This window comes from Natator depressus, chromosome 1 (assembly GCF_965152275.1).
Source record: "Natator depressus isolate rNatDep1 chromosome 1, rNatDep2.hap1, whole genome shotgun sequence".
NCBI classification, from domain to species: domain Eukaryota; kingdom Metazoa; phylum Chordata; order Testudines; family Cheloniidae; genus Natator; species Natator depressus.
Window position 1 is genome coordinate 59,892,753 of NC_134234.1, and position 20,245 is coordinate 59,912,997.

General features: G+C 37.7%; 1 protein-coding gene across 2 annotated transcripts in view; it reads right to left on the reverse strand.

Annotated features, from left to right (window-relative positions):
• Window positions 1-494: 494 nt before the first annotated feature.
• COG3 (component of oligomeric golgi complex 3) overlaps window positions 495-20,245 on the reverse strand; it is a 48,683-nt gene continuing 28,932 nt past the window's right edge. For both annotated transcript variants that reach the window (XM_074961077.1, XM_074961068.1), the window contains exons 14-23: window positions 20,107-20,212; window positions 17,922-18,046; window positions 15,164-15,253; window positions 11,111-11,231; window positions 8,015-8,103; window positions 7,770-7,904; window positions 5,159-5,234; window positions 3,341-3,468; window positions 1,922-2,020; window positions 495-688 (exon numbers count right to left, since the gene is read on the reverse strand). In XM_074961077.1, the coding sequence (XP_074817178.1) occupies window positions 659-688; window positions 1,922-2,020; window positions 3,341-3,468; window positions 5,159-5,234; window positions 7,770-7,904; window positions 8,015-8,103; window positions 11,111-11,231; window positions 15,164-15,253; window positions 17,922-18,046; window positions 20,107-20,212 (999 nt within the window). In that variant the 3' untranslated portion in view covers window positions 495-658. The remainder of the gene's footprint in view (window positions 689-1,921; window positions 2,021-3,340; window positions 3,469-5,158; window positions 5,235-7,769; window positions 7,905-8,014; window positions 8,104-11,110; window positions 11,232-15,163; window positions 15,254-17,921; window positions 18,047-20,106; window positions 20,213-20,245) is intronic.

The window sequence follows — 20,245 nt, forward strand, 5'->3', positions numbered from 1 at the left end:
CATTACAGGGCCCCCAAAATACATTGCATCAAATATTGCAGAACATTCTGAAATTCAAGGGAAACAAGACCGTTTTCACAAACTAATATTCTTTGAACTATGTTCTTCAACTGCATTGTGGACGAACAGGATTCTTCGGAGGGCTGAGAAAAACAAGTGTGGCTGTCAAAACAAAGTTGCAGCGACATTTGACACTCAGGTCACCATCTCATTCAAGCACCTTGCACACGGACTTTTTCCAACTTGGATTTCCTCTCATTTATCGTCCGTGTGTCCTGTGAAATTGCTACTTCTTTTACTGCACACACATCTTTTCCATAAAAGGAAAAGAAGTAAGGTCTTAAATATATTTAAGTCTTAGCATTTCAATCTGAGACGCGTTTACATCTAATGGCAAGGCAGAAACTGAGATGAAGATAAAAAATCTTCAGCGAGTTTGTTCCCTTAAGTTTTAGGAAAGAAAAAACTGCCATACTTGAAACAATTTGTAGAACTCGATTCTTCTGTAAATCAGTATTGAGCAGCCTGGGGAGTATTAAAGTTGATGCCTTGACGGATCCCAGTGTAAATCCTTTATTTACTTCTGGCAAATGACTTCATGTCCCCTTCGCTGCCTGGCATACCACTGAAATTCACCTCAAACAGCCTGACTGTTGGGCTATTTAGACATTGACAAAAGTAGGTTCACCTGAAAGGCAAAATGAAAGTATATGTTAGCTATTGTGTTGTTACCATCATCCAAGGTCAGAAGCAGACTTATGCTGTTTGAGCATCTAAACAAACATTCTACGAATCTCCAAGGATTTAGAGGAACCAAGAGAACAATTATAAGAATATTGGTCAATCACCAGTTCTAGCTAACTTACAGACTCCTACTATGCAATCGATGACTTGACAGACTAGCTCTTTCAGCTGTTACAGTCTATTGTGTCAACACAGCTTTAATAAGTCTGTGTGTATCTGCATGTAATTTTAAAAGAAAGTTATGTGCACTAGGCATTTGAGAGACAATTAAGTAAATTTAAATACCCAAGAGGCGCATTCTGAATCATTTACATTATTAATAACCTGCAAACTTTAGCTTACATAAACCAGAAGGGGAGGCATAAAAGAGATCCAAAAGACTGGGGCATCATTGTCCATCACTGAAAGAACAGAAATCTGACTACTGTGGGGAAAAATCCACCTTATCCCAGTAGATTATTCCTGCTCCATCTTCAGAGGAAGTTAATATTCTTCTCCCACTTCATGTTTCCTGTCAAAATACCCTGTGGGGAAATTCCTCCTGTCCACATATTTGATTAACAGTTTAATACTGTGTGAACAAGAATCACCAGTTGATCCCCTATACCCAAGATACCACTGATGTCCAATAATTTTATTTTTTTTTAAGCTATGGGATTGCTAAGAGAGTGGCTTATGCAGGGCCTCCTGATGCAGAGAGTTCCTTCCACTGATTATCTTTGAGGATAAAGGCCCTCCTTATACCTGAAATTCTGTTTAAGTTTCCATGATTAGTCACATTTTTCCAGTTGTTGTTTAGTTCAAACAGATCCTTGCAATTCTTTCAGAATTTTTATACACCTAGCACCTCTGATCACTTCTCCAAAGAGGAAAGATGCCCAAAGTGGGTGTAGTTCACCAGAAAAGTCCTTGCCATGACCTTGTACAATAAAATCCCAATGCTGAATGTCTTAATCACTAATCTCAGTTTTAAAACAGTCTAACAGATATTTGTAAAAACTAAACAATTGCATTTGCTCAGGGTTTAGAGTTCAAATTAATTTTGGATTTTCAAAGAATCAGAAAAAAGAGGAATATGAATAAAAATTGGGCAAAATGGAAAAGCAGGTTAATTTAAAAGTGTGAGCTAGTCATGCAAAAATGAGTAATCTGTAAAATAAGGAGCTTCACTTTATACCTGTTCCATTGAAGGACAAGCTATGATCTGGAGATCTTCATTGCTAAATTCTTCCTTTAACAAAGCATGGAGTTTCTGGAACACTTGCTGAATATTATTCTTTACAAAGGAAAGAAAAACATTTAGTGTTGGAATATCACAAGATCTGTCTCAAATATGATACACAGGATGTTCAGTTTGTTTCAAACAGCCTCTGAAGTGAATGGAGCTGTGTGTGTGTGGTAGAACTCTGTGCTCTTAAAAGTGGTTCTCCTCTAAAAAGTAACTCTAAAAATGGCATGGAGAGGTTTCGTTGTCTATTGTGTGACTACTCCAGGTAATATGTGCTATGTTAACAAATAAAAGGTGCAAAAAGAAAAGGAGTACTTGTGGCACCTTAGAGACTAACCAATTTATTTGAGCATGAGCTTTCGTGAGCTACAGCTCACTTCATCGGATGCATACTGTGGAAATTGCAGAATACATTATTATATACACAGACACCATGAAACAATACCTCCTCCCACCCCACTCTCCTGCTTGTAATAGATAAGCTATTACCAGCAGGAGAGTGGGGTGGGAGGAGGTATTGTTTCATGGTGTCTGTGTATATAATAATGTATTCTGCAATTTCCACAGTATGCATCCGATGAAGTGAGCTGTAGCTCACGAAAGCTCATGCTCAAATAAATTGGTTAGTCTCTAAGGTGCCACAAGTACTCCTTTTCTTTTTGCGAATACAGACTAACACAGCTGTTACTCTGAAATAAAAGATTGGGGGGAGTGTTCTTAACACTTAGCCCTGTACACTTAACCTGGCATCTAAGAACCATGCTGGGTTTTCTTGTGTGTGCACATTCACCAGTAACAGGTCCCCTATTAAACATGGGCAACCCTCATTGCCTTTGATCGGTCTGCGCAGGTATACCTGACTGGACTTACCAAATGTTGGTGATACACAAGAAGAAACAGAATCCAGTCAACTGTCTTACTATAGTGTTTGCTGTGCACACTGGATAGGAGTAAAAGCAATATACATTTATTTTCTTTACTCTGAACACTTACATCAGATCTGTGGAATAAGGTGCCATTTTTAAATGGTCCCTTTTCAGAGCAAAGCCACACTATAATTTATGATACACTAGACTGCTTACTTATTACATGCATGGTGTCTTTCATATGATTACTGTCTGCTTTCTAATGTACAATAACTCACATACAAGAGTCTATGTAATGGACAAGAGCACCAGAAATTCAGAAAATCTTGTGAGAGTTAACAAGAAAAATAATCATCTGATAAAGAAACTTAGAAACAGCTACATTAATTCATTCCTACAAAAATAAATGAGCTTACAAAGCACACTTTCAGAAGCTACTCAACTATGTCAAGGTTGGCCAAACTATGGAAAGTATGCTGATGTATACACTAAAAATACTTACCCTAACTGGCTTAAACAAAATGAATTCAGTGTCCTTATTGGCCAAGTATAATGACATGCTTCGTAACATTGATGGCAGCTTTGTTTTTATTGTCTTATAAGTGGAAGACACTAAATCATTGACCTTTGCTGGAAATAAAGTTTAAAATTATTAGACACAAATATTTGCTCCTGCTGGTTGAAAGTCTATATTCCAAATGAGCCCCTCTATTTTTTCCCTACTTTATGTACATCACCACCCCAGTCCCCTCTGAACCCCCAAAATCACAGTCACCACCCTTCAGTGGTAAAAAGCCTTGACAAGACTCCTCCCTTCAAGGTTCCTTATTTAGTTGGAGATGTGACTGTTGGGAAATACTCAGCCCAAAAAAAGAAAACAGTACTTTGAAAATGGTATTGAAAATATGTAGCAACAATATAGAAACCATGTTTCAATCCAGCACAGCATTCCTGTGATGGTAGGCTGCATAGCCATCTGAGGCATATGGTTAGTTCTAGGTGCTCTGTCTCCATGAAGAATGGCCATGAGCGCTTTAAAGAAATCTTGCAAAGAAGCTTGAAGAAAACATGGGGAAATATTCAAGAGCTTTGGGGAAAATAGGGTTACATCCCCCTTTTTTTTTTTTTTTTTTTTACACTTTCGCAGCTTTTGTATTTTCCTTTCCCTCCTCCTGCCTCTGAGAAATCTGACAGCATGGCAAATAGCTCACTGGCACTGTCCTACATACCAGCTGCTTCTTGAAATTTCATTTAAGATAAACAGGTTTTCATTTGCAAACATGCTATGTTCACATTTACATTTATGTACAGAATCACAAAGCAAATGTTAAGACATATTCCTGAAGAAACTAGAAACTACAGCCAACAGTTCCAATTAGCACCAAGATTGTCTGACCTGCAATGAGGCAGCACTGAATTATGAACAAACAGGTCAGGCTTTGCATTTTAAGAACTTAGTGAAACTAAAGGTTCAGATCTATGACACAAAGATTCAGATTTCTAGTTCTGCTTGCTTTAAATATCACAATATTAACTGCTCAGAGCCAACAAAGGTTCCTCGGAAGTGTTCTCATTTGAGTTCTTAATATGAGGGAATTTGTAGTTGGCTTCCCACTTTACATTTTCAGCTCTTGAGAATATGCGATGTATTTACAAAACTATAAACAATAAGCCTCAAAGTAATATTCAGTAAGCCCTTTGGTATAGAAGCAGGAGCTTTACCTTAAAGTAATCCAGGTAACTTTCAAGTACACTTTGGATTAAATGGTCATCACATGAAAAGTACATTTCAACAGTCACATCTTCAACACTGTTTAATGTACTCATGCACTGCACAAATTAAACTCATGTTTTGAGTTTTTCAGACACTGACAGTCAACCTTCAGAATATGGAAGATGAAGCTCTCTGATATTGGATACTGAAACTTACACAATTGTTGAAAATACTTTGGCCAAGATTTTCAAAAACTAAAGCCACCGAGAGCTTTTGTGTGCTTGGCACTTTGAAAATCAATGAAGTTCCTAAATACGGATTAAGAAACCTAAAATTTTAGGCTAATTTTGAAAGTCATGACCTAGTAATACACAAAACAAATTATTCCTGAAATGGCCTAGCCCAGAATGTATTTTGTATTGCTTTAAATGTTCTCAAAAGTGATAACTAGAAAGGTTGTTTGGGTAAGTGGAATAGTTTTTAAAACAAATTCTATAGAAAGGCGGGAACTAATATAAACTGTCCTTTATTAGCCAATATACTAACCTACAAGAGCCTCAATAAGACTATTCTGAATAAAATGAAAAATGTAAAGCAAAGGAATACCTGGATGTGCCCAAGGCTGCTGTGAAAGGTTGTATTTGGGACCTCCTTGACTGGCCATTGCTTTTAATGCAGCAACCTAAAACAATTAGATTGAAAGAATGAGAAATTTTTGTTTCCATTGGAATCAAAAAGTGAAATCATGTCAAACAAGCCAGTAACATTTAAATAAATCTCTTAAAATTTCTAGTCTGAGACCTTTTTTTTTTTGCCTTTCTTGTATATTTTGATTGAGGATATAAATAAAAGGAAAGTCAAGTCATGACAAACAATTCCAAAAACAATAGGGTAAGATTTATGCTCCATATTTATTTATACATACAATTAAAGGAGGCTAATTTAAGCTTGATAATACTTATGCCTGCCATACATGAAAAGGGAACCAAAATGAGATACATTAACTATTTCACAAGAATCTGTAGCTACATAAAAGATAACAGTAAGCCCTTAAAAGGAAAAGTGTACCTAGCCAATCTTGGCCAAAGAAATGCAAATGCAACAGTCAAAACCATGTACGCATCTTAACATGCTGAGTTGTCAGAATGTCATATGGTACAATACAAAAACTCTTCTCACAACTGAAATTAGAAATGGGACCAGATTTACAAATATGTTTAGATGCCTACAGATAGGCACTTTTGTAAATCCCACTAGGGCCTAAGTGAGTTAGGTGCATAACTCCTATGATTTTCAATAGAATTTATGCACCTAGCTTACTTAGGTCCCCAGTGGGATATACTAAAGTGCCTAAATAAGCTAAGTTCGTAAATCTGTGATTTTCAATCCATCCTTAGGCATCTAAATATTTCATCTAGTCCATGGACTAAGGTAAGATAGGCCCTTTTTTAAAAGTAAATTCACTGCTGTAATTTTCTGAACTCCCAAAAGCAAAGAAACAGGATAACTTTGGTGTCCTTGCAACACTGCAACCACCAGTCTTGAGGTGTCACGATCCTCATGATAAACCTGTTTATAAGCAGTTATGCTAAAGAGGTTACAAATACAAGGATTCATAACAATGCTCAGCATGTCCAGTGCTTTTCCTCTTCAAAGCACTTTACAAACATCACTTCTATTGTACGATCTTTCCACACTGACCTTGCATATAAAAGGATAACTTCCAGAGAACAAACAGCATTAACACCGGTTCAGAGATGCATACTGAACAGAAAGGAAGCTTTGCTGCACCCTCCTTCAAACAGACACATTTACTACTTAAAGTCTACCCTACAGAAAGTGTTACTATAAAAAAGTCTGACAAAAGTTACCTCCATGGATCTCTTGCCTCCATCTCAACAGTATACATCAGGAGAAAAAAAAAAAAGCTATTTAATATAGACTACTTCTATCTGCCAAGGATAAGAACACTATTCTTCCATGAAAAATACTGCCCTAAAAGCACTGTGTTACAATCTCTCACACTGCAAATATAACTTGTATTGCCATTCTAAGCATGACCATTATGGTTTATTCCCAGGTATGTTCGCTTGGTTGGGTTTAGTTCATGTTCATCACTTAAAATGTGACACGGTAATTCTGTTCTTAAAGCTTTCAATACCATATTCATAAAAAAACTGTGGTAAGAAAATAAAACAGTTGCAAAGTCAATCATGTAGAAGTTAGGAAATTACAAACTATCGTAATGCATTTGAACATGCAACCTTAATTCTGGCACTTCCTAACTTTTCAGTGAAAAAACTGCTAAATGAACATTATGATGTTCCTGGTTTTTTTAAAAAAAGCAAACTAAAAAAAAAACAAACAAATTCCATCATGTGGCATCATATTAACACCCACATGGCTCATCAGCATGGTCAGAACCTTAATATCCACTGCACAGATCTCTGACACTTGAAGTAAGAGTAACTGGCAGCAATCGTAGATGGTCATCCTCCATGTGGACCAGCACTAGAGGGGGATGAGACATATTGGCTAGTGGATAGTTACTGACAGCAGAAGAATGGGCAAACTCGGGAATTTTGGGTTCCATTCCAAGTTAGTGGTTACAGACCCGGTCTCCTCACTCCACTATCCCGTTCATCCGAATCCTGCATCTTCCTCTGCTCCTGCGCCAGGAGCAGCACTTGCAAGGAAAAGTCCTGCTCACCCCACACGTGCTCGGGCATTCCCAATACTGACAGAATCTTTGGAGAATGTAACTAATTTAACTAACTGCCAGACTAAGCCTCTAAGCACATGACACCTGTGATTTTTCAAGAGCTTACACACTCAGTAAAATTTGGCTGGCTTTTCACAAAACAGCAAAACATAAATCCCCAGCACCCCCTTCCCTCTGGCTAAATTTCATGTCCCTGCTCCAAAGCACTGAATCAATGCGCTTCTCAATGAAACAGCATGAGAATTATTTTTAACATGGGCAAAATATGTTTCCCTAATCTCATTCTCAGCAATAGAGGAACAATTTCTGCTGAGGTTATAAGCAACTGAAAACGGAGTCTTATAATGGGAAGTGTCAGGCAACCTTAAGTATAGGCTGTTCTACCAGCCCCGTCTATTATAAAATGAACATTAAACAAATTTAAATACAAATTAATCCTGCCATTTCAGGAAAAAACATTTCAGTCAACACAGTGAATACACAGCCTCTTTGTACCTTTGACATGAACTCCTCCAGTTGTTCTATAAACTGTTTGGTTTGCTGCTGAATAAACTGCTCACAAGCTGATTTCAGGTGGTGGTCTACATCTTTCTTAGAGTCAAAATAATGTTCTCTGATCTCTGGAGTACCCTTGAACATAAGACAATTATCTTCTTTTTATTTGCCCAGAAATCACCACACATTTAAACGAAATGAGCTTTTTCTTCCTACGCGGAGCTAACAAAAAGACTCCATATTACCTCTAGTAAGAACTGTATCAGTGCGTTGTTGCTGTTTAGCCTAAAAAATCTTGGAACAGTCTTTGGGTTCAGGATTTTAAATGCTGCATCTGTGAAGCAGAAAGTCAACCAGACTGTGAATGTGTAGGATTTAGCCAGAGTAAATTTAAACAGAAATACTTCATTTCTTCATTACAATGGCATGGCGTGATTACTACTATTTGTTATTAAAGTAGCACACGAGGCCCCAGTCAGATGAGCGTCCCTCGTGCTAGACCCAATACAACAACAAAATGAGAGAGGGTCCACACACTGAGGAGTTTACAACGACCTCACCGCACATTAAGCAGCAGTGCCCTTTGTTTGGCTTGTCAGAGAAGGTGTGTTACCTCTTTAACGATTAGAAAGCCAGCGAGATACATACTAAGTAGAGGCTGCTCCAGGACAGGTCAACGTGGGGATGCAGACCCATTTCCCTCCCCTCCCCAGGTGATCAGAAGAGAAGGGGACTATTTACTCCCATATTTGTGCAGTACACACCCTCTTTTTCATTTGGACCAGGCCGAGCAGCACCCCCTCCCATCCACGGCAACAGCTGAAATACCAGATCTCATCATGATCTGTGGTGGGCATTACGCTAGTCATTCTTTGGGGGGCGGGGGGGGAGGGGGTCATGCCTAGGAAAGAATTTTTCCCTCACCACCAGACTGGCCAAAGAAAGGTGGTTATTTTTACCTTCCCGCAGCAAGTTGGGGGGCTTAGTAGGATGAACAAATGAAAGGGGGGGGTTAGCCTATCATGTCACAACTCATGAGGTAAGCTTGGAATGGATGTCCACTGCAGCTCTTTTGTAGGGAAGGGATAGAGTGACCAGATAAAATGGACTGGGAAATTATTTAAAGGAGGTATTCTTTAAAGGAGTAGAAATTGGGAGTTTGGGGCTCCAATGACTGATATGGCAGGGAGTCAACCCCTCTTTTATAGCCCCTTTTAATACGCATTCAAGGGGGGGCGGGGTGGCGAGGTCCCAGCAGCAGGTTGGCTGGGGACTAAGACAGGGGGAGGGCTGCCAGCAGCCCCCAGGGTATACGTAAGTGATTATGGAAGTACCTGCACTGTACTCTTATCTGCCAGCTACTCTAAGACATTTAGGAATAAAATTGCGGGCTAATTACACCACATCCAGAGTCTCCTATCCTCCTTCTGGTATAGCCAGACAACCTAATATTTGTTAGTGCCAGCAACGTAAATGGTGCTGTCCAAGACAAAACCTGTTCTTACGAAGGTACACTTCAAATAGACAAATACAATACACCAAAATGCACTCAGCCATACAGAGAATGGTGATTGTTTAGGGCCCATCCTACAAACCCTGAGTTATGTCTGAGTAGTCCTACAGATGTCAGTGGGATTATTCACAGAACTTGCGAGTTAGTCACTTGAGTAAAGGTTTACAGAATTAGACCCATGCAGCATCACAAACCAGACTGATGTGATAGATGCATGGTGTTTGTTTTTTAATAAGGGGAAGGTGACAAAATTTCAGTACTGAAGTGGGTTTGTGTTTATGAGGTTTGTGGACGTCGTGAGAAGAAAAGTAGTAATACTGATACTTGAAGTAAATGTACCGACATAAAAGTGCCAAAGAAAATGAACCCATTTCCAAAGAGGTGTGAGAGATTAAAGGGATACCATCAGCCTGAAAACTAGTCAAATTTTAAAAAATTAATTAGAAGTATTTTCAGGTACTGCCTGTGTCCCAGACATCATTTGCCGATTTGTTTTATATACCCATATCTTCCTTTTATTTTTTAAAAAAGTGTTTCTCTCCCATGTTGCTGTATAAAAGGCCCACACAAACAGGATAAGCTGACTATTGGAAGACTAGCTATCTTGGAAATGCTGTTAAATGCACAAAGTCAACAAAAAAAAAAAAAAAAGCTATATTCCCCCCATCTCTTTCAGTTATAATAATCTTAGTGTTATAAGTATTACTTATAAGTACCTCTTTTTCAGACAGGAGCTTGATTTTTAAGTTGATGATGTCTCAAACTTTAAATCCACATTTGATTTAAGTGAAGTCTATTTGCAGAGAGCTTGGTCCAGCCGAACCTCTTTTCCTGTTACTTACCACCTTCGTAAGATACTGGCTGGTACAAAAATTTATTCATTTAAAAAAAAAGATACAGAACAAACTTTTATGTCAGCCAGGACAAGACACCATAAGGACATATTTACCCTTTAACCTCCAGCCAACTAGAAACTACTTAATAGGAGGGAGGTCTCATTGATGTTCAAATGCAATAGATGTAATTGTTAGTAATAAGATTCAGTAACTTCAAAGCAAAGATAACAGTGTTTTAGATGACAGAAAAGAAAGGTTATTTCTGCAACTTACTCTTCTGTAATGGAAAGAGAGGTTCCAGCTCCTTTTTCTCAGGCTTATGAACAGCACTGAGTCTCTCTCACCCTTCCCTTTTTCATTAAGGTTTTTTTCCCCCTCTGTGCTTCATAATGCACTCTCAGGAAAACATTAATAACCTCTTCTGGATGACCTCTGCTCTTTATTTTTCCTGCTTACTAGATGTATGTATGCTTCATGAAACAACTCTCACCGTGATAAACAGAAAAGTATTGACTAACTTTACAGTATAAGGAATATTTCTCTAGTCAAACTTCAACAGAAAAGACTGGGGCAATTTTAATTTTGGCCTAGGCAAGTAAGTTTCATGTTATTAAAATCAATTTGTTAAGTAGCAAGAAACTTCTCTGCAGAGTACAGATAAGGATGAACGATATTTCAGCACAATACAAATGTGAAGCTTATTATTTAGCAATGTTTTTTTTAAAACAGCATGTATGAATTGGACAAGTCAGTGGCAAAAGCACAGATACAGCACTTGATATAAATCAAAAGTATAGTAGAGTTTGTTAGAAGCATTCTGACCTGCTCTTCTTAGTAGGTAAAACCTGTATTAGAAAGGATTAGAACAAGGCAAGACAATGTAGCAAGCATGCAGATCATTGCAGGTGAACATAAAATAAACCCACAACCTTTGCTAGCACATCAGGGGAGGGAAAGCCCACCCAGCTCTGTCTGCCAGCACTGTGCAGTACCTCTAGTTTTCTTAAGGTCCAGGGAAATTTCCTTAATGGTGAATTCAGTGTGGAAAGGAGCAATTTGTTCACGAAGAATCAAAAGGTGTTTTATTAAGAAAAGCTGTCCATCAACCTGGGTCTAAATTACAATGAGAAAAAGAATGTCAAAAACTTAGAGAAATATTAATACAACAGCATAATTATAAGTTCTCCCAATTATTTCAATTACTTGCTTTAATTAATACTAAAGTCCTAGTTTTGTTTACAAGCCACTCTAGGTTCATAGCACCAATAATTCTGTCCCATGTCTGACACGCTACATTTCTATATTATTTCTGATAACTCATTCAACAGAAACAGATCATTTGCATGCTCCTTAAAAGACCCTGATTACATGCTTTCTGCATTCGTGTGCAAAGCAAGCATAACTCCCACAATCTGACAAAGGCAGCCCACTCTCTCTCAGACGATCTTTTGTTTCAATGTCTCTGGAATATAATAAAATATGAGAGTATGTCAATAGCCAGGCAGCTGTAGCGCCACAGGGTAAACACTTCTCACACCAGCAGAAGGGGTTTTTCTGTTGATATAGTTAATCCACCTCTCCGAGAGGTGGTAGCTAGGTTGAAGGGAAAATTCTTCAATCGACCTAGCTGCATTAACACCGGGGTTAGTCAACTTAACTACAACACTCAAGGCGCTAAATTTTTCATAGCCCTGAACAACGTAGCTAGCTTGATCTACTTTTTAAGTGTAGACCAGGTCTAAAGAGTTAAACACATTAGCTCTGCCAGATTGTAGTATTTGCTATTCTGTTTTTATTAGGGCTATCAAGTGATTAAAAAAATTAATCATGATTAATTGTGTAATTAATCCCACTGTTAAAAAAATAGAATACTATTTAAATATTTTTGGATGTCTTCTACATTTTCAAATATATTGATTTCAATTACAACACAGAATACAAAGTGTACAGTGCTCACTTTATATTTATTTTTGATTACAAATACTTGCGCTATAAAATACAAAAGAAACAGTATTTTTTAATTCACCTCATACAAGTACTGGAGTGCAATCTCTATCATGAAAGTTGAACTTACAAATATAGAATTATGTATAAAAAACTGCATTCAAAAATACAACAATGTAAAACTTTAGAGCCTACAAGTCCACTCAGTCCTCCTCCTTGTTCAGCCAATCAGGAAGACAAACAAGTTTGGTTATAATTTGCAGGAGATAATGCTGCCTGCTTCGTGTTTACAATGTTACCTGAAAGTGAGAACAGGCATTCTCCTGGCACTGTTGTAGCCAACGTCAGAAGAGATTTATGTGCCAGATGTGCTAAAGATTCATGTGCCCCTTCATGCTTCAACCACCATTTCAAAGGACATGAGTCCACGCTGATGACTGCTTCTGCTTGATAACGATCCAAAGCAGAGTGGACCAACACATGTTCATTATCATCATCTGAGTCAGATGCCATCAGCAGAAGGTTGATTTTCTTTTTTTGGTGGTTCGGGTTCTGTAGTTTCCGCTTTGGAATGTTGCTATTTTAAGACTTCTGAAAGCATGCTCCACACCTCGTCCCTCTCAGATTTTGGACGGCACTTCAGATTCTTAAACCTTTGCTCGAGTGCTGTAGCTATTTTTAGAAATCTCACATTGGTACCTTCTTTGCATTTTATCAAATCTGAAGTGAAAGTGAAATCTTAGAATGCATATGTGCTATGTCATCATCCGAGACTGCTATAACATGAAATATATGGCAGAATGAGGGTAAAACAGAATAGGAGACATACAATTCTCCCCCAAGGAATTCAGTAACAAATTTAATTAATGCATTTTTTTTTTAAATGAGCATCATCAGCACAGAAGCACCTCTGGAATGGTGGCCGAAGCATGAAGGGGCCTACGAACGTTTAGCATATCTGGCACGTAAATCCCTTGCAACGCCGGCTACAGAAGTGCCATATGAGAACGCCTGTTCTCACTTTTAGATGACATTGTAAATAAGAAGCAGGCAGCAGTATCTTCCGTAAATGTAAACAAACTTGTTTGTCTTAGCAAATGGCTGAACAAGAAGTAGGACTGAGTGGACTTGTAGGTTCTAAAGTTTTACATTGTTTTGTTTTTGAGTGCAGTTACGTAACAAAAAAACCGAAAAACTACATTTCTAAGTTACACTTTCATGATAAAGAGATTGCACTACAGTACTTGTATGAGGTGAACTGAAAAATACTATTTCTTTTGTTCATCATTTTTACAGTTCAAATATTTGTAATCAAAAACAATATAAAGTGAGCACTGTACACTTTGTATTCTGTGTTGTAACAGAAATCAATATATTTGAAAATGTAGGAAAAAATCCAAAAATATTTAATAAATTTCACTTGGTATTCTATTGTTTAACAGTGCGATTAATCACGATTCATTTTTTTAATCATGATTCATTTTTTTGAGTTAATCACATGAGTTAAAGGAGATTGACAGCCCTAGTTTTTATCATTAAATGTAAAGCTTAGTTAATTTCTACGCAGTAAAACAGATACAGAGAGTACAAGGCCAGAGTTCACCATATTATAAGAACCTTAACTCTTGCATTCTTTGTTATTTCAGCTGTGCACTTTTAACGCTGCACACATTTTTAAATCTTGAAGATCATGCCTCATTAAGGTAAAGGAAATGGGACCCAAGATTACACCTCCGAAGTTGCTATTGCTAGGTAGGAGAGATTTTTCTCCAAGATTAAGTTAACAAAGCAGCAACATGTGTTTGCATTGCAATGGCTATACTTTGGCATTAAAAAAGAAAACATTTTAAAAGAAAAAACAAACAATGAACAAAACTGATGAAAAGTATATCAAATTAACATTTTTAATAAAACAAGGCATTTCTAACAATACAGTATGGAAATTTGCCTTTTTTTTTTTTAAATGCATGACTTAATCTGACAGTGCTCTAGTGCGTGTTAAATTAACATGCCCCAGGAGTGAAGTGCCGCAAACCCCGATACCAGGAAGTGCGGTGCCTGCACAGAACTCACTGCAGGATCAAGGCTTCAGTCTCTACAACACTTTCTATCAAGGTCGATCTAATAAAGGATATTGACACAATACCAAATAACTGCAGAACTCTGAACAAGCTGCATATGAAAGATAATAATGTACAGAAATTTTAAGGAAACTTTTCCCATATCACTGGATTCCCCTGAATCTATCAATTAGTTTCATGAATTATGCTTTTAAAATGACACTCGGAAAAAAGTAGGTGTATTTCAAATCAATTACAACCAGCTTTGGTAACAAACAAAGGGACTTTTTTTTTTTCTTTCTTTTTTTTTAAAATAAATTCTAAATATTTTTGCCATTTATACAATCCACTAAGTTTGGTCTATTATTATAGCCCACAACATTTTATTTTTGTTTGTAGCAATTTATCTTTCTGGCTTTTATGAATTAGCAACAACACTCCAATGTTTGTGTTCAATAAACTGCAGAGAAACACTTACATTAAAACGTATTTTCAATGAAATTTAAAAAAAAGTTTTCACAAATATTTTTATTGTACAGAACACCAACTAAATTGACAGTGTTCCATCAAGAAGAAATGATAGATAAGAGCACCTCTTTTGATCGTACAGACCAATATTGGCAAGGAACAGTCTTATCAACTCGCCCAGTACGGAACTTAATACTCAGTATAACACATGCAAGTCCAGTAAACAAGGTATAGGACACAGAGAAATATTAGGTGCAGAGATGATTAGAGGAATCCCACTTTAATCTATTGTTTAGTTGAGTCATACGAGTTACACTAGCCTATAACCTTTATCTCTACGATTTGCAAGTGTAGTTTTTCAGCACGGTTTGTGTATGCATCATTTTCTCTGCTTTACCACATCTTATATCACAGTGGAATGCAAGCAATTCCCACAGATCTTTGGGGACAGAGACAATGTATTGTGATCAGATTTCAACAGAATTCTGGACAACTCTTTAAGGGCCTTCGTTATATATGAAAGAATCTTACCTAATGAACACTACTGCATTCAAAAAGGTAACTTTGCCTGACCTTATTTTTGGAAATTGAATCTGCAGCTCCCAGCAGTGAGTGAATACAGGCAGATAAAGCCTCTTGTGATAATCCTTGGAATACTGCCCTCTGGAGGGAGGAAAAAAAAAAGTTTGTCAACCTTCTACATAGCTTAAAGAACATACAGGACAGTGGCTCTGATTCTGAAGTCAAAGGTTCCGCTCATGATGCATAAAGTTAAGCACATACGTAAGTGTACAGGGTTGGAGCCACATTAGCAGGGAACACTTTTTCCACATTCAGGAAGATGCAATGGAACCCACAAATATAAAAGATTTTCATAACAAGTAAACAGACTGGATACGGTGGGTGCATAATTAAGCAACTAAAATAAGGAATATACTACATATACTACAAATTTTAACAGTTTGTAACCAGTTAGTGACATGGTTGCTCTGAATATGGTTTGTGTCCTTATACACCACATGGTTAATAGTCTATTAGTAACCATGGCACCTAAACAGTGTTTTGCCATTGCCAGTGGCCTAGGCTAGAACATGCCGGTCTTCCTGTAACTATTCAGCACACTACTTTTGCAGTGTAGATGTCACCAGCGGATTGAGCTGGAAAACCAATTGTGGCTAGTCCTCCTTTCTCACAGCTCTCTTGGGTAGTAGGACATCTCATATTGCATTGCTCCACATGCTGCTGGTGCCACTCTGCGTGCATATCTCTGTGCACTCTACCCCTGCTTAGGTAATATAGGATAGTTACTCAGATTTTCCCAGAACACACTGATATAGAGTAAGGTGTGGACACACAAGACCCACTGTTGTGTCATGGAAAAAAATTGTTTGAACTTGGCTCCACTGTGTTTGCTGTAAACAGCCAAATGAGAGTGTCACAAAAACTGGTTATAAAAACACTTTTGTATGTGTAGCGTAGCAAGGGCTTTAGATACTCAACAATATATGTAAAGCATCAGATTTTAAAAAGGTCCACTTGAAAACAAACTTTTCAGTTGTATGCTGATCAACGATCCCTGTTTCTTCACATACACACTCCCTTATAATTGGGCTATGTAAATAATTCCAAACTGCACTCTCTTTCTTTCAAACAGTGGGCTCCAACCAAAAACATTAAAAAACACTAAAGAAGTACTTGTCTATTTTTACTGAGATTATCAAAATGTTAATTATTATATTTTTCCATGTTCCATTTAACACCTCCCACACTTCCACAAATTATGCCTCTTAAATAAGGATTTCTTCAAAAGTGATAAAGTAGCCCTTCTGCTGTGTCTCCTATCAACTGAGTAAAAACAAAAATCAACATACAGCAAAAATGCATGTGTTTTGTGGGTTTCTTAGATATTTACCAGCCTTTTTGTAGTTTTGTTAAATGACAATCTAATTATGAAACTTTTCCTTTAAGAGTAGGTTATCGGAATAAGTACTTCTTGCATCTCCATGAACAGGGTGTTTATTGTATCTGTGATTATTAGATGTGCTTTACACAGATTCACACTGTTGTATACTTTCATATACTTTAAGGCAGGGGTTCTCAGGAAAAAAATTTGGTGGCCTCAGAGTGCTACCATCAACTCTTGCTGGTGGCCACTCTCACACTTCTTCCTAAAATACTTAATTAGCTTTAGGAAAAACAAATAAATATGCACATATACACGTCCAAATCATTGTAATTTATTTATTGCTAATTAGTAAATCTGCTGTGTAAAGTGATATTAATAAACGTACAAGTATCACTTTACACAGCAGATTTACTCAGCCCTGCCACACCTGGGGCAAATGAAGTCCTGGATGGGGTGTCGGGGGAGACAGCAGGGGGCTGGAGCCTGAAGCCCCACAGCTGAAGCCTGGGCCCTGTCACTGAGCAGCTACAGCCTGAAGCTGGAGCCTGAAGCCCCCGGCCAGAGCTTGGTGCCCCGCCATCCCAGGGCTGAAGCCCAAAGCCTGAGTCCCACTACCCTTGGAAAGGTGGGGAATTCACTGGCTGCCTTCTCCTTCAGCATTTTACCCCAGGTGTCTCCGGAGGGAGGCAGGGCCCAACCGCTGCTGGCGGCCCCAGCAACCAACACCAAGGCAGTGCATCCAGGAGCAACAGGGAGTCAGAGGGGCTGCTCTATTGTGCCCCTCCAATCACAGCCCAGGAGGCTGAGGCCACAAGAAAAGCATCTGGTGGCCGCATTTGAGAAACACTGCTTAGTCTTTTATTTTACGTAAATTTGTCCGTTTCTTGCTGTTGTACTTTTACAGTTACTAAAAATGCGATGCAAAAGATTTAAAACATTTTCTAAGGTAACTATAAATTATTCCATTTTTAAGGCCAGAAGGGACCATTAAGATCATCTAGTCTGATTGCATGCATATCACAGGCCACAGAATTTCACCCAATAATTTCTACATCAACCCCATAACTTGCGATTGAGATAGAGCATTATTATTTTTTTCTTTTTTTTTAAAATCTGTGTGGTGTGGTATGTAACTTTTTAAACATTACCTGTTGAAAAATCTTAGCAAGATGGCAAATGCAATTTTGGACCTGATTTGGTGCTTCATTTCTAAATTTATATTTGCAAAATCACTTGTCTTTGAACAATCTGCAATTTGCCAATTTGCAATAAGACGAGACCAGCAAAAAGGCAACAGCTAACAAAAGATAGATATCAATGTTCTCCAGTTATTTTTAGACAAAAATATTTAGAATTTGTCATACATTCTCTTTTTATCTACTTTAACTTAAAATGGTACAGTAAGTTACAAGAAGAGGTCCATACATCTATACATCTGTACAGTTTAGAGAGACACACTAGAGTCCTTCTGACAGTGGGATACCACATTCCATGTAGATCTGCCGGTGAAATCATAGTCTGCGGTCTGGGATTAAGGGATTCTGCGGTACCTATTTAAAGGTAGAAAACACACATTAAAAAGTTATCACTCTTCTTCCATCTGAAAACAATACACAGTGAATGTTATTTAATGCTGACCTCCATAGGAATGTTACACATTACAAAATTACTTTGTTTTCAACCTCCTCAGAGGGAAGAAACCTGACTTCCAGTATATACATGCACAGATTATGCGGGCAGCTATGTAGGGTTTGAATTCATCTTGAAAATGCACTGGGTGATCCTGTATTGGTGAATATACTCTGAAACATGTATTTAAGAAGAGGGCATACATGGTTATCAAAAAGAAAACACTAGCCTGCTCTCCTAAATAAAAAAAATTGCTAAAAGACATTTGAAAATAACTTTGCTACCACACTCATTCTTCAGGCCATCAGGTCCAGTCAGTGACCCATATCTGAGACTGCGTACCTTCCTTCACCCAATGACAACCATCTACTCCTTCACCCCTGGCCAATTTTATATGTACTACTGACTATCCAAAGGAGATCTAGTTCATCCTTTCTTAAATGTATTACTTCTATAGGCATTTCTCTGGACGTTACTGTAGCATCCTAGCTGCTAAAAGGATGTGATGCATAACTACTGAAGAGAGTTATGGGGAAGAAAAGACAGGGGGGAAAATGTAGGAGGGTGCCCACAGGGCTTTTACAGGAACCCAGAGGTCACCCAGAGGGAGGAGAGAAAAGGAATAATATTGAGTAAGTTTACTTTGCTATTCTTTCCTTGCTGTACAGTAGATGACCTGAGGAGATTTAATACAGCTGAAATATAGAATTTAAAATCCATATTAATATGGCAACATTGTTCTCTGTCCTAACAGCTGACAATGATTTTGTCATGGTGATTATTAGAAGTCACAACCCTGTTACAAGGGCACCCTTCGTGACAGAGAAGGTGCAAAAACAACTGTGCACATTCAGTTTGGGTTTTCTTAACAATTGGTGGCGCGGAACTTCACAGAACTCATCTTTCCCCCAGATTTTGGGGCAACTACTAGTTAACCTCAGTGACAACCACTTTAAAAAATAAAAACTAAAAGGAAGTCTCAGAACCAGTCATGGAACAAAAGCCTGCAATGTCCTGATGTGGGGATATAGTCTAACAATCTCTTCCATTTGTGGAGTTCCTACCATTTGTTCAAGGCTAGAATTGTGTGTTCTAGCTGGTTCTAGTCTGGGTCTTTGGTGTGTCAGCCTGGTATGTCCACAGTAGGAAACCATGATAAATCCATGGAATAGTGAAGACAACTGCCAGAGCTAGAAAGATACAACTGGGAAGCAGAATATTAATGAGTGAGTAAGTTGTAGTAAGATGGAGGGAAAAAAAGTCATCCAGGGATTCCAGGCACATTTAAAGGCATGTAAGCAGTATTCATGTGGCGTTCTGGTGTTAACAAAATCAAATTTTATGGAATTAATTACCTTTATAAATGTATAAAAACGTGGATTCCAAAATGAGGTTATAAAATTCATAGACTAAAGAACGAATTATTGCAATAACTAGACTACAAGTTATTGAAATCGATTAAGAAAAACACTAAAAGGATGCAATCACTGTCTGATTCTATGTTTTAAACAGGAAAACATTCTTGAACTACAACTTACAGAGCGCTCATGTAACACACATGCCAGAATCACAAACAACTCATGCTTCTCCTGTGAGCTCAGCTCTTTATTATACTTCATATGAAAAGATGCTATGCCCCTTGACAACAGGAGTAAGTATTTTGCAGAATGAATGCGTCTGTAGTACAGACATGCCATAATCACCATCACGGGATTAAGGCAGGTAATAAACACACTGAAAATCCAGTTCCTGAGGTGTTCTGGGAAGACAATTTTAAAAAGTTTAAATTAAAATTCTTCAGTCTAAATTAAAATTCTTCAGTCAAAGTTCCTTTTACGCAAGCTCTTCCCAAAATTCTCCAAATACTTTAAAATAATATTTTATTAAAGTAAATATAATTCTCATTATTTGCTTAGATTAATGCCCACTATGTCTATTTTACTACTTCATTTGATATTATAAAATATATTCCCAAACATACCAGATTTAATTAGGTTGCAGGACTCTGGATCTTCTAGCCGCACATCTGAAAATGAAGCATCAGAAGGCAACTTCTTCTGTTCATCTTTTAAACTTTGTGCAATTTGCTGCAGGGGAAGATATGTCATGCAACTATTACA